Source organism: Globicephala melas, chromosome 1, assembly GCF_963455315.2.
Source record: "Globicephala melas chromosome 1, mGloMel1.2, whole genome shotgun sequence".
NCBI lineage: Eukaryota > Metazoa > Chordata > Mammalia > Artiodactyla > Delphinidae > Globicephala > Globicephala melas.
Window position 1 is genome coordinate 70,175,570 of NC_083314.1, and position 14,935 is coordinate 70,190,504.

General features: G+C 39.3%; 1 protein-coding gene across 3 annotated transcripts in view; it reads left to right on the forward strand.

Moving 5' to 3' along the window:
• SH2D1B (SH2 domain containing 1B) overlaps positions 1-8,412 on the forward strand; it is a 40,464-nt gene extending 32,052 nt beyond the window's left edge. For 2 of the 3 annotated variants that reach the window (XM_070046394.1, XM_030847413.3), the window contains 3 exons: positions 1,148-1,313; positions 3,012-3,084; positions 8,041-8,412. In XM_070046394.1, the coding sequence (XP_069902495.1) occupies positions 1,148-1,313; positions 3,012-3,049 (204 nt within the window). In that variant the 3' untranslated portion in view covers positions 3,050-3,084; positions 8,041-8,412. The remainder of the gene's footprint in view (positions 1-1,147; positions 1,314-3,011; positions 3,085-8,040) is intronic. The other variant, XM_070046396.1, reaches the window with a different exon arrangement.
• The last annotated feature ends 6,523 nt before the right edge of the window (positions 8,413-14,935 follow it).

Sequence of the window (14,935 nt, forward strand, 5' to 3'; positions counted from 1 at the left end):
ATTTAGGGTCAAAGCGATATCCTGTCAGCAACTTACTCTCATAATTTTTTTAAAAAAAGAATACATATATGTATACATATATACACACACATATATATTTAGAAAGAGAGGATGAAAGGCAAATAAAATTTTAACATTTGGGGTATGGGTGAAGGTTATATATGGAAATTTAAAAAATATTTTTGCAGCTTTTAAAGCAACATATTTCAAAACATTTATTTCTTTGTTGTGCATATTTTGGGAAATTCTGGATAATTCCTTAATACCCCATTTTGTCTCTTGTCTGAACAAAACAGAGAGGCATCCAAGTCAGTTATAACAGACACAGAGGGGCATTTCTTTGACACAGAGGGGCATTTCATATAGCAGTTCTGTATCAGGGCCTGTGCTGGATGCTACCTTGGGCTGAAGTGACAGCCTTTCGTAGAGCCCTCTTCCATGTCAGCCTGCATCTCTGTCATGGAGTTAACTACACCCCAGGTCACAGAGCCTTCCTGTCACCACCCCTCTGTAGACCAACACTGTGATCCTAAGAGAACCACAGTGATCATTAAGAAAATCAAATACATAAGAGCCAAGGAAGCTCTTGTGTTTTAAAATTATTTCTATAAGATTATATTAGAAAATTGTACTTGGTTTGTAGGTGGTAAAGAGAAAACAACTATTCACAATTTACCTGAGTCATGTTGACATTCCCATTTTCAATTTAAATCGGGACTTTTTGTCTTGTTTTCCTCTCACGGAGAGTCTGAATTCATCAAGTATGTAAGTTGCATATTTTGCATTTCCCATCAGAAGTCCTCCCGTATTAGTCCCCCTCACTCTGACATAAGCTCTTAGATGGGTACCCTCCACAGTGTACCTACAAGAACTGTCCCCAAATTGCCAAGAATGGGGGCTCATTCGATACAGCAGACTGAGGTGGGGACCTTTGATTGTTCATCTTCTTTATTCAGAGTAGCTCAAGTCAGAATTCCATTTTAAAAAGGAGGGTTTCTGGTTATTGCGTATGGTGTGAGCTCCCACACAAGTGTTGGCCACCTGTTTTCAATTCACCGCTCAGCGGCAGCCCTGAAAACCACTGTTTTGAGAAGTGTCATCTTTCACACACAATTGCACAATGATGAGTGATCTTGCATTTTTGCAGACCGTGGAAGGCGCTCAAAGACAGACCTTTCCAAACCTAGAGGAACTGATCTCCAAGTTTGAAAAACCAAATCAAGGGCTGGTGGTTCACCTTTTAAGGCCAATAAGGAGAACCTGTCCCTCCCTGAGATGGAGAAGATCGAAGATACAGCTGGATGGTATTTATGGTAAAAAAACTTTCACACGGGTGCCAGACAGGAAACTTAGTCCCATTTCCACCACTGGGCTACTTTGCAGAACCGATACAGATAATTGCCCCTTTCTAGGATGTTAGCTTTAAAAAGCTTCATCCTATGAAGAGCACTTTCCATTTTGTTGGGAAGTGGTGACTTCGAGCTCCTGGAGGTGGCAAACACATAGAGCTCTCTGTGCTTGGACAGCCCGGGGAGGAAGAGTGGCTCCTGAACATTCTCCAAGAGCTGACTTCAGACTCATTCTGTGACCTTGTGCAAACAACACAGGTTTGGGAATAGATGGCCAACAAGCAGAATTTTCAAATGAGAAAATTGCTTCAACCCTCTCCCCAAGCCTCATCCTGTTACATTTTGCTCAATATTTGCTAAGCATTCATTTATATAGTGTTAGGGGAATAATTATTTCAGATATACCCCAAAAGTTATTAAGCCATGGTGGAAAAGGAGAGATGGTCCGTAAATCTGAGTGAGGAGAATCCAGATCATATCCCAAGCAGCTACTCTTGCTTACATCCCTGCAAGTCTGCTCTCAGAAGAGAATCTAGCATCTGTCAGTTACAACGTAGTTCGAATTTAACTCAGACTTCCTGAGACATTTACAGTTTAACCCTGTCTTCTCAAGGTGGGATGTGCGGTGATAGCCCCATGAAAGGGATTTCAGTCATCAGTGGGTAGGTGATGGGGATGGGACCAGAAGTGCTAGCTAGGGAGAAGGGCGGAGGACAGAGAGTTCTGGGGAGCCTGCAATCACCCCACACCCATTGTACTCTGTCTATAGAAAAGTTTCCCTTTAGACTGCCAGAGCAAACTTCTCATCTCCCCAACAAGACTAAGCGTGGCTTTTTAATTATGGAAAAAAAAACCCCAAAACCCTCCTCTACCATTTTCTGTCCCCCTTCCCCCACATAGAGGAGTGTGCACCCAGAGAAGAAGCGACCCATGCACCTGCTTCCTATAGGTTCAGCTGCAGATGTAGTCCCACGGCCATTTTCTACCATAACTTATAGAGTTTGAAGGTGTGGTTCCTGTTCCCAACTAGGTCTTAAAGCATGGTTCGGTCTTCCCTGAACCCTCCACAGCACGTAGAAGAATAAAACGGGGCAGAGTAGAAGCCCAGGGATGTACCTGTGCTGCAGTCCTCAGGCAAACCCAGATGGGTTGCTCAGGATGCTTGGGGTGGCGGTAGTATTTGTCTCAGCGATGATAAAATAACCACAAATTCCAACAGGAGAACCCTTTAGAGTTCGTCCCCAAGAACTGGGTGAGAGTCTCGCCGTACCAGTTGTCCATGCTTGGCCAGCCTTGGCAGAGCAAGCTCCCAAATCCTCAGCTCCCGAAGTGGGAACTTCCTCCCATTAGCTCATCTTCTTCCTCCCTTTCCGTTGGCCTCCTTAGAACAAGCCTTAGGTGTTCTCACTCTGAGGAAGGCGCAGGTGTTCTGCTGGTGAGTGGAGGCATCTGGTCCTGGAAACTCTGAAGTTCGACTTATAAACAGACTCCCTCTTTTGCCAGGAGAGCTCCCTGTGGTACCCCAGCCCTTGAAGGTGTCACTTTGATGTGGCATCAAGATCGCCCTCTGCCTGGGGAGAAGTCTTTCCCTTGACTGGTGTGGGTCAGTGTGACTCCTGGGTGTTGAGCCTCATGGCTGGTCTTCTGCTTTTTTTTCCCCAGAGAACAGTAACAGCGATTATGTGGCTGTCTTGCCTTGAAGATAAGGAGACTGGACAAAGCACTTATAGAAGAGGTGGGCTGATAGCTCTCACCAGTGACCCTGCTTCTCCTGCAGGTGTAGGTCTGTAAGGCCAAACTCTAGCGGACAATTTAGACTCTCCTGGTGTGAGTGACTGTCCACCAGTCTCAGAGAAATCACTCCCCCTGCCCCGCCTCCCGTGCATATACCTTGAGCAGCTTCGAAACCCCTTTTCCCCTCTCACTCTTCTTTCTTGCAATAGGACAGCCTGAACCTATTCTCCTTGACTTGTTAAAGGTGCCACCACTATATCACAGTTGACGTCCCCCTTTCAACCACGTGACCAGAGGGGAGAGAAGAGAGAGCGCTGGCTGCTAGTTAGGAGCCTGAGTTCCAGTCCTGGCTCTGTGACTGCAGACCAACCTCTTCCTCTTTCTCTGTTTCTTCATCTATAAAACAAGTGGCTAAGCAGAAGGGTACACAATGCCCCAGCAGAGTTAAGACCTGATTAGTGTGGAATGTACCAAATTCTATGCCCATTCTATCACCCATCTTCAAACCGTAGTGATTCATTTCACCCCACTAGCCTTACCTTTTAAAGTTATTAAAGAGAGGAACTTAGATCTCTAGGAAACACGAGCAGACATTGTGGCTGGAACCCCAAAGCACGAGCCGTTCTGACTTTTGGGTCACAGCAAACCATAGTAGAGAAGAAGTGCACTGTAGCCATATTCAGAGAGCTGAGGGGGCCAAATCCTTCTGGTTGGTTCAGTAAAGGACACCACAGCAAACCTGCTCTCCAGGGTCCTGGGTCTTTGATCCTTTCTGCATGGTACAAAGAAGCATGTTCCAGTTGTCAGAGCCTGCAGCGAGCCTTGGCACAGAAAATATATTCAGTGACTATTTCTTAAATAAATGACTGAATAAATCAATATACATAAAATGTGGCCACTTATTCTGGATAGCAGAGATTTGTTTGAACTTTATACATTTCAAAATCCAGTAGAACGTGACTGTTAATTCAAGACCTTTCAGTTATAACTCTCATGGAAGTGATCTCCTTTTTTCTGAGCATCTATGCGTAGCACCTTACACGATGCTTGGTCCCAGTGGGTTTTCAGCATAGTTTTCAAACGAGCAAGCCACATTTCATAGCTAATGTGGATGTCATGCTATAGTTCCCTGAAATTTAGAAGAGCCTGAACAGGTCATATGAAGAACAGCTGAAAGTTCTGCGTATGTGGGACTGGATGAGGGAAAACTTAAACTAAAGCAGTCGTTTCAAGGGTTTGAAGTGCTGTTCTGTGAAAGAGCCTGAAGATTCACTGGGTACAATGCCAGACAGCGGAACTCAGACCAATGGCTGGGTGTTTATAGGAGGGCAGTTTTAGCCAAATATAAGAAAGAACTCTGAACCCACTGGAGCTATCCTACATCCAAGCAGTCCTCCCTCCGCTGTGGTCCAAGTGACTTAGGCATGGAGAGTAATCACATTCCTTTGTTCATAACTCATTACCACCATCAAACCATACAAGACTCTTGTTTTATTTCATTTTTCTTCCCTTCATCCCTAATTCCCATTTCAACGGAACCAGCTCTGTACTATTTGATACGTGCCCTTGGTATGTATGCACCCTTGTAGAATATACAGAATTGGTTGTGACTCTATATATCTTTTATATTTACCTGCATGATATGGTGCTATTGCTCCCATTCTGTTATTACTTTTTTTCACTCAATAGTATGTTTAGTTCTATTCCATATTGTTGAGTGTACATCCAACCCAGTGCCTCTAACTGATGCATGGTATTCCACAGCGTGCATCCACCACATTTTTCTTCCCTCTAGAGATAGAGATATCTAAGTTGGTTCCAACTCCCTGCTATCAGGAACAACACTGTGATGAGCAACCTTGAGCAAGTCTCTTTATGCAAGTGTAAGAGACTTCCTCCGGATTATATGCGTGGGTCATAAAGTGTAATCAGATTTAATTATGATGTAATCAAGCCCATTAAGTGCTTTTTTTGCCTTATGCTTTGTGCTTTTTGATCCTTGTTTTACAAGCCCTTCCCCACTCCAAGATCGTGGAAAAAAAAAATTATCCTACATTTTCTTCTACTGACTTTATACTTTTACACTCTGCAGTTAGGGTTTTAAAGATGGCAAGGACTTTTGCCTTTTTCACTGGCATATATCCAGTGTCTAGAAAAGTCCATCACCCATAGTAGATGCTCAATAAATATTTATTGAATAAATGATTAATCTGGGGTTAACCTTTGTTCATAGTGAGAGGTAAGAATCCAGCTTTGTATTTTTCCATATATATTTAAGTGGTTTTCTGATTTCAACCCGCTTAATAATTCATTTTCCCCCCTCTGACTTATGGCATCTCCTTTATATCACAACTGTTCTAATACTCTGGCTTTTAATTGTCTGGTAGGATAAGCACTCTCTCTTATGTTTTAAAACCAATTTAGCTGTTTGTGGACCTTGAGTCCTCCACATACATTTTAGAATAAATAAGTTTCTCAAAACATCTTCCTGGAATTTTGTGTAAAGTTGCAATGAATTTGTACAGTAATTAGGGGAGAACTGATATTCTTGTGATGTTTTCCCATGCATAAACATGCTACATCTATTTTGTCAGGCCATCTTTTTTGGTCTTTAATGCAATCATAAGTTTTCATTACAGAAGTCTTGTATATTCTGTTAGTTTAATTGCTAACTATTTTTAGTTGTTATAAATTTAAGTCATATGTTTTATTACATTTCTTTTTTTCTTTTGATTTGAGGTTTCCCTTTATTTTTTTTTAAATTGGGGTATAGTTGCTTTACAGTGTTGTGTTAGTTTCAGCTGTACAGCAAAGCAAATCAGCTATATGTATACATATAGCCCCTGTTTTTTGGATTTCCTTCCTATTTAGGTCACCACAGAGCATTGAGTAGAGTTCCCTGTAGACTATAGCAGTAGCAAACTGTTTATGCTCTGATTAGATCTACCGGTTTATCTGTTGATTCTATTGTAAATTAGATTGTAAATTCCATGTAAATGATTTTGTCAGCTATAAATGATAGAATTTTGTTCTCCTCCCTTTCATCAGTTATACATTTTATTTATTTTCTATGTTAATTGGTTGGCTAGGACCTCCGGTATACATTAAATACTAGCCATGAAGGTGGGCATTCTTATGTTGTTCCCATATTATATGAAATGCTTAGAAATTTCCCCATTTAAGCACAATGTTTGTTGCAGCCTTTAAGAAGGCTATTTTAGTTTTTATCAGAAATGTTTTGAAATTTATTAAATGATTTGTTTCTGTATCTACTGAGATAGACACATTCCTTTAATCTTCATTCCATTATAGAGGTAAATTACATTAATTAAATTTCTAATATTATACCATCCTTGTATTGCTTAACTTGATCATGTTACATTATTTTTAATAGACTGTTGGATTCAGTAAGTTAGTATTTCATTTAAGATTTTTGCATTAAAACTCGTAAACCAAACAGAACTATAATTTGCTGAACCATGGTTATACTAACCAGATCGATATAAAGTGAATTAAGGAGTCCTTCTCTTTTTTCTATTTTTTTGCAGCAGCTTTGTAAGGTCAGGATTATCTGTTGCTTGAAAGCTCATTAATACTCTCTTGTAAAACTGAGTTTGAAGTTCTGGTGAAGAAGGAGAGGGTATCTTTTATTACTATTCAAATATCTTTTTTTTTTTTTTTTTACAAAATTTAGAGAGTTTTATTACGTGTCAGACACATGCATTATATCTCACACATGTTAAAATTTGTATTTGAACCCCAAATTTATTTTATTCAGAATTTCTCCCCCAGAGCTCTCATGTGAGCTATAGTTGGTCCCATAGGAAGAAGAACAACAATAAAGACTTTAATGGGGAAATCTATTTACAAATATATGTTTTTTAAAACAGAGTCTGATGAGAGGGAATTAAACATATAATTTTTATTACGACTGGTTGTTCAGCAAAAGAACTTGCTTATTACTCTCTTTAATGCATATTGGTTTATTCAATTATTTTGCCAAATTTGGTATTCTTTATTTTTCCAAGAATTTATCCATTTTGTCTAAGTTTTCTAAAGTATTAGCATATAGTTAATAATACTATTTTATTATTTTTAAGAATATGTTGTGACAGTCATCATATCTCCTTCTTCACTCTGTATCTTATTTGCATCTTACTCTTTTTACTAATCAATTTTATGCATCTTAAATGGTCCTTTCAAAGTCAGCTTTTAGCTTTAATTTTTTTTGTTATTGTTTTTAGATTGCTATTCTCTATTTCATTGACTTTTATTCTCATTTTTGAGCTTATTTGGCTTATTTTCAATATTTATTGTTTTCTAATGTACTTAAAGCTATGAATTTATCTCATAGTACTACTTTAGCTGTACCCCACAAATGTTAACATGGTATTTATTGCTGTTCAGATCAAAGTATTTTTAATCCCTGTAAAAATGCCCTCTTCAATCCAAAGAGAATGTAATAGTTTGTAATTCTTTTCAAACATGTACAGTACTTTAGTTTTCACTTTAGTACAGATTCCAAACTATACAGCATTAAAGTTAGATAGATAGTTTGACTTAATGAGGCTTCCTTGATGACCTAGTATATGTGAACATTACATTTGTTTGGAAGAAATGGATTTTTCTACCGATTTTAAAGCTCACTTTCTTCACCACTGCCGCCAATGTATTCAAGATTATAGATCATATAAACCAAACTTTTATATATTTTCTTATTTTTCATTTATTTGACCTATCAAAGAGAAATAAGTCTCTCATTTTAACCCAATATATAATAGAGTTTAGCTTTCTAATTACAATAGTTGTACAGATTTGTCTTCATAGTTCTGCCATTCTTGTTTTAACTATTTTGAGGTTATATTTTTAGGTGTGTATCTTTTTATAATTATTTCATCATCTTAATATCTTTCTTTTATGAAGGGTTTCTCTTTGTCTCATAAATTTATGCCTTTAGGAACTTCCCTGGTGGTGCAGTGGTTAAGAATCCACCTGCCAATGCAGGGGACACGGGTTCAAGCTCTGATCCAGGAAGATCTCACATCCCACAGAGCAACTAAACCTGTGCTCCACAACTACAGAACCTGCGCTCTATAGCCCGCAAGCCACAACTATGGAAGCCCGCGTGCCTACAGCTCATGCTCTGCAACAAGAGAAGCCACTGTGATGAGAAGCCTGCTTACCGAAACGAAGAGTAGCCCCCACTCTCCACAACTAGAGAAAGCCTGCATGCAGCAATGAAGACCCAATGCAGCCATAAAATAAATTAATTTAAAAAATTAATTTATGCCTTTAATTTTATTTTATCATATTAAAATTGATATCCTGACTTTCTTTTTAAAATTTTATTATTTTTTTATACAGCAGCTTCTTATTTGTTATTGATTTTATACATATTAGTGTATATATGTCAATCCAATCACCCAATTCATCCCACCATCACCACCACCACTCTCCCCCCACCCCATTTTCCCACCTTGGTGTCCATACGTTTGTTCTCTACATCTGTGTCTCTATTTCTGCCTTGCAAACTTGTTCATCTGTACCATTTTCCTAGATTCCACATATATGTATTAATATATGATATTTGTTTTTCTCTTTCTGACTTACATCACTCTGTATGACAGTCTCTAGGTCCATCCACGTCTCTACAAATGACCCAATTTCATTCCTTTTTATGGCTGAGTACTATTCCATTGTATATATGTACAAAATCTTCTTTATCCATTCATCTGTCGATGGGCGTTTACATTGCTTCCATGACCTGATTATTGTAAATAGTGCTGCAATGAACCCTGGTGTGCATGTGTCTTTTTGAATTATGGTTTTCTCCGGGTATATGCCCAGTAGTGGGATTGCTGGGTCATATGGTAATTCTATTTCCAGTTTTTTAAGGAACCTTCATACTGTTCTCCATAGTGGCTGTATCAATTTACATTCCTACCAATAGTGCAAGAGGGCTCCCTTTTCTCCACACCCTCTCCAGCATTTTTTGTTTGTAGATTTTCGGATGATGCCCATTCTGAATGGTGTGAGGTGATACCTCATTGTACTTTTGATTTGCATTTCTCTAATAATTAGTGATGTTGAGCAGCTTTCATGCGCCTCTTGGCCATCTGTATGTCTTCTTTGGAGAAATGTCTATTTAGTTCTTCTGCCCATTTTTTGATTGGGTTGTTTGTTTTTTTAATATTGAGCTGCATGAGCGGTTTATATATTTTGGAGATTAATCCTTTGTCCGTTGATTCATTTGCAAATATTTTCTCCCATTTTGAAGGTTGTCTTTTCGTCTTGTTTATAGTTTCCTTTGCTGTGCAAAAGCTTTTAATGTTCACTAGGTCCCGTTTGTTTATTTTTATTTCCATTACTCTAGGAGGTGGGTCAAAAAAGATCTTGCTGTGCTTTATGTCAAAGAGTCTTCTTCCTATGTTTCCTCTAAGAGTTTTATAGTGTCTGATCTTACATTTAGGCCTTTAATCCATTTTGAGTCTATTTTTGTGTATGGTGTTAGGGACTGTTCTAATTTCATTCTTTTACATTTAGCTGTCCAGTTTTCCCAGCACCACTTACTGAAGAGGCTGTCTTTTCTCCATTGTATATTCTTGTCTCCTTTGTCATAGACTAGTTGACCATAGGTGCGTGGCTTTATCTATGGGCTTTCTATCCCGTTCCATTGATCTATATTTCTGTTTTTGTGTGAGTACCATATTGTCTTGATTACTGTAGCTTTCTAGTATAGTCTGAAGTCAAGGAGTCTGATTCCTCCAGCTTCATTTCTTTCCCTCAAGACTGCTTTGGCTATCTGGGGTCTTTTCTGTCTCCATACAAATTTTAAGATTTTTTTGTTCTAGTTCTGTAAAAAATGCCATTGGTAATTTGATAGGGATTGCATTGAATCTGTAGATTGTTTTGGGTAGTATAGTCATTTTCACAACATTGATTCTTCCAATCCAAGAACATGGTATATCTCTCCATCTGTTTGTGTCATCTTTGATTTCTTTCATCAGTGTTTTATAGTTTTCTGAGTGCAGGTCTTTTACCTCCTTAGGTAGGTTTATTCCTAGTATTTTATTCTTTTTGTTGCAATGGTGAATGGGATTGTCTCCTTAATTTCTCTTTCTGATCTTTGGTTGTTAGTGTATAAGAATGCAAGAGATTAGCTGTGCATTAATTTTGTATCCTGCAACTTTACCAAATTTATTGATTAGCTCTAGTAGTTTTCTGGTGACATCTTTAGGATTATCTATGTATAGTATCATGTCATTTGCACATAGTGACAGTGTGACATACTTTTTTTTAATTACCTTTTATTTATTTATTTATTTTTAACAACTTTATTGGAGTATAATTGCTTTACAATTGTGTGTTAGTTTCTGTTTTATAACAAAGTGAATCAGCTGTACATATACATATATCCCCTATCTCCTCCCTCTTGTGTCTCCCTTCCACCCTCCCTATCCCACCCAATATATATACTTCTTCTTTTCCAATTTGTATTCCCTTTATTTCTTTTTCTTCTCTGATTGCTGTGGCTAGGACTTCCAATACTATGTTGAATAATAGTGGTGAAAGTGGACATCATTGTCTTGTTCCTGATCTTAGAGGAAATGCTTTCAGTTTTTCACCATTGAGAATGATGTTTTTTGTGGGTTTGTCATATATGCCTTTATGATGTTGAGGTAGGTTCCCTCTGTGCCCATTTTCTGGAGAGTTTTTATCACAAATAGATGTTGAATTTTGTCAAAAGCTTTTTCTGCATCTATTGAGATGATCATATGGTTTTTATTCTTCATTTGTTAATATGGTGTATCACATTGACTGATGTGCGTACAGTGAAGAATCCTTGCATCCCTGGGATAAATCCCACTTGATCATGATGTATGATCCTTTTAATGTGTTGCTGTATTCTGTTTGCTAGTATTTTGTTGAGGATTTTTGCATCTATATTCATCAGTGATATTGGTCTGTAATTTTCTTTTTTGGTAGTATCTTTTTCTGGTTTTGGTATCAGGGTGATGGTGGCCTCATAGAATGAGTTTGGGAGTGTTCCTTACTGTGCAATTTTTTGGAAGAGTTTGAGAAGGATGGGTGTTAGCCCTTCTCAAAATGTTTGATAGAATTCACCTGTGAAGCCGTCTGGTACTGGACTTTTGTTTGTTGAGGATTTTTTTTTTTTTTTTTTTTTTTTTTTGCGGTATGCGGACCTCTCACTGTTGTGGCCTCTCCCGTTGCGGAGCACAGGCTCCGGACGCGCAGGCTCAGCGGCCATGGCTCACGGGCCCAGCCGCTCCGCGGCATGTGGGATCCTCCCAGTCCGGGGCACGAACCCGTGTCCCCTGCATCGGCAGGCGGACTCTCAACCACTGCGCCACCAGGGAAGCCCTGTTGAGGATTTTTAATCACAGTTTCAATTTTATTACTTGTGGTTGGTCTGTTCATATTTTCTATTTCTTCCTGGTTCAGTCTTGAAAGGTTATACCTTTCTAAGAATTTGTCCATTTCTTCCAGATTGTCCATTATATTGGCATAGAGTTGCTTGTAGTAGTCTCTTAGGATGCTTTGTATTTCTGTGGTTTCCACTGTAACTTCTCCTTTTTCATTTTGATTTTATTGATTTGAGTTCTCTCTCTCTTTTTCTTGATGTGTCTGACTAAAGGTTTATCAATTTTGTTTATCTTCTCAGAGAACCAGCTTTTAGTTTTATTGATCTTTGCCATTGTTTTCTTTGTTTCTATTTCATTTATTTCTGCTCTGATCTTCATGATTTCTTTCCTTCTACTAACTTTAGGTTTTGTTTGTTCTTCTTTCTCTAGTTGCTTAGGTGTAAGGTTAGATTGCTTATTTGAGATTTTTCTTGTTTCTTGAGGTAGGACTGTATTGCTATAAACTTCCCTGTTAGAACTGCTTTTGCTCCATCCTATAGATTTGGATCATCGTGTTTCGTTGTCATTTGTCTCTAGATATTTTTTGATTTCCTCTTTGATTTCTTCAGTGATCTCTTGGTTATTTAGTAATGTATTGTTTAGCCTCCATGTGTTTGTGTTTTTTACGTTTTTTTCCCCTGTAATTGACTTCTAATCTCATAGCATTGTTGTCGGAAAAGATGCTTGATGTGATTTCCATTTTCTTAAATTTACCGAGGCTTGATTTGTGACCCAAGATGTGATCCGTGTGCACTTGAGAAGAAAGTGTAATCTGCTGTTTTTGAATGGAATGTCCTCTAAATATCAATTAAGTCTGTCTGGTCTATTGGGTCATTTAAACTTGTTTTCCTTACTAATTTTCTGCCTGGATGATCTGTCCATTGGTGTAAGTGAAGTGTTAAAGTCATCCACTGTTATTGTGTTACTGTCAATTTCCTCTTTGGTTTTTGTTTTTGTTATGGTATGCGGGCCTCTCACTGTTGTGGTCTCTCCCTTTGGGGAGCACAGGCTCCGGACGTGCAGGCTCAGTGGCTATGGCTCATGGGCCCAGCCACTCCGCGGCATGTGGGATCTTCCTAGACTGGGGCACGAACCTGTGTCCTTTGCATCGGTAGGCGGAGTCTCAACCACTGCGCCACCAGGGAAGCCCCAATTTCCTCTTTTATAGTGGCTAGCATTTGCCTTATGTATTGAGGTGCTCCTATGTTGGGTGCATATATATTTATAATTATTATATCGTCTTCTTGGATTGATCCCTTGATCATTATGTAGTGTCCTTCCTTGTCTCTTGTAACATTCTTTATTTTAAATTCTATTTTATCTGATAAGTGTATTGCTACTCCAGATTTCTTTTCATTTTTTACATGGAATCTTTTTCCATTCCCTCACTTTCAGTCTGTATGTGCCCCTCGGTCTGAAGTGGGTCTCTTGTAAACAGCATATAGATGGGTCTTGTTTTTGTATCCGTTCAGTGAGCCTGTGTCTTTTGGTTGGAGCATTTAATCCATTCACATTTAAGGTAGTTATCAATATGTATGTTCCTATTACCATTTTCTTCATTGTTTTGGGTTTGTTTTTGTAGGCCCATTTCTTCTCTTGTGTTTCCCACTTAGAGAAGTTCCTTTAGCATTTGTTGTAGAGCTGGTTTGGTGGTGCGGAATTCTCTTAGCTTTCGCTTATCTGTAAAGCTTTTGATTTCTCCATTGAATCTGAATGAGATCCTTGCTGGGTAGAGTAATCTTGGTTGTAAGTTCTTCCCTGTCATCACTTTAAATATATTGTGCCACTCCTTTCTGGCTTGTAGAGTTTCTGAGGAGAAATCAGCTGTTAACCTTATGGGAGTTCTCTTGTATGTTATTTGTCATTTTTCTCTTGTTGCTTTTCATAATTTTTCTTTGTCCTTAATTTTTGTCAATTTGATTACTATGTGTCTTGGCATGTTTCTCCTTGGGTTTATTCTGTCTGGGACTCTTGCGCTTCCTGGACTTGGGTGGCTACCTCCTTTCCCATGTTAGGGAAATTTTTTACTATAATCTCTTCAGATATTTTCTCAGGTCCTTTCTCTCTCTCTTCTCTTTCTGGGACCCCTATAGTGTGAATGTTGGTGCGTTTAATATTGTACCAGAGGTCTCTTAGGCTATCCTCATTTCTTTTCATTCTTTTTTCTTTATTTTCTTCCACAGCAGTGTATTCCATCATTCTGTCTTCCAGGTCACTTATCCGTTCTTCTTCCTCAGTTATGCTGCTATTGATTCCTTCTAGTGTATTTTTCATTTCAGTTATTGTATTGTTCATCTCTGTTTGTTTGTTCGTTCTTTAATTCTTCTAGGTGTTTGTTCTTTAATTCTTGTAGGTCTTTGTTAAACATTTCTTGCATCTTCTCAATCCTTGCCTCCATTCTTTTTCCGAGGTCCTAGATCTTCACTTCATTATTCTGAATTCTTTTTCTGGAAGGTTGCCTATCTCCACTTCATTTAGTTGTTTTTCTGTGGTTTTATCTTGTTCCTTCATCTGGTACATAGTCCTCTGCCTCTTAATTTTGTCTGTCTTTCTGTGAATGTGGTTTTCCTTCCACAGGCTGCAGGATTGTAGTTCTTCTTGCTTCTACTGTCTGCCCTCTGGTGGATGAGGCTATCTAAGAGGCTTGTGCAAGCTTCCTCATGGGAGGGACTGGTGGTTGGTAGAACAGGGTGTTGCTCTGGTGGGCAGAGCTCAGTAAAACTTTAATCCACTTGTCAGCTAATGGGTGGGGCTGATTTCCCTCCCTGTTGGTTGTTTGGCCTGAGGCAACTCAGCACTGGAGGCAACAGGCTCTATGGTGGGGCTAATGGCAGACTCCAGGAGGGCTCATGCCAAGGAGTACTTCCCAGAGCTTCTGCTGCCAGTGTCCTTGTCCTCATGGTGAGCCACAGTCACCCCCCACCTCTGCAGGAGACCCTCCACCACTAGCAGGTAGGTCTGGTTCAGTCTCCCATGGGGTCACTGCTGCTTCCCCCTGTGTCCTGCTTCACACACTACTTTGTGTGTTCCCTCCAAGAATGGAGTCTCTGTTTCCCCCAGTTCTGTCGAAGTCCTGCAATCACTAGCCTTCAAAGTCTGATTCTCTGGGGATTCCTCCTCCCGTTGCCGGATCCTCAGGTGGGGAAGCCTGACGTGGGGCTCAGAACCTTCACTCCAGTAGGTGGCCTTCTGTGGTATAACTGTTCTCCAGTTTGTGAGTCACCCACCCAGTGGTTATGGGATTTGATTTTATTGTGATTGTGCCCCTCTTATCGTCATTGCAGCTTCTCCTTTGTCTTTGGATGTGGGGTATCTTTTCCGATGAGCTCCAGTGTCTTCCTGTCAATGATTGTTCAGCAGTTAGTTGTGATTCCAGTGCTCTCACAAGAGGGAGTGCATTCACACCCTTCTTCTCCGCCATCTTGAACC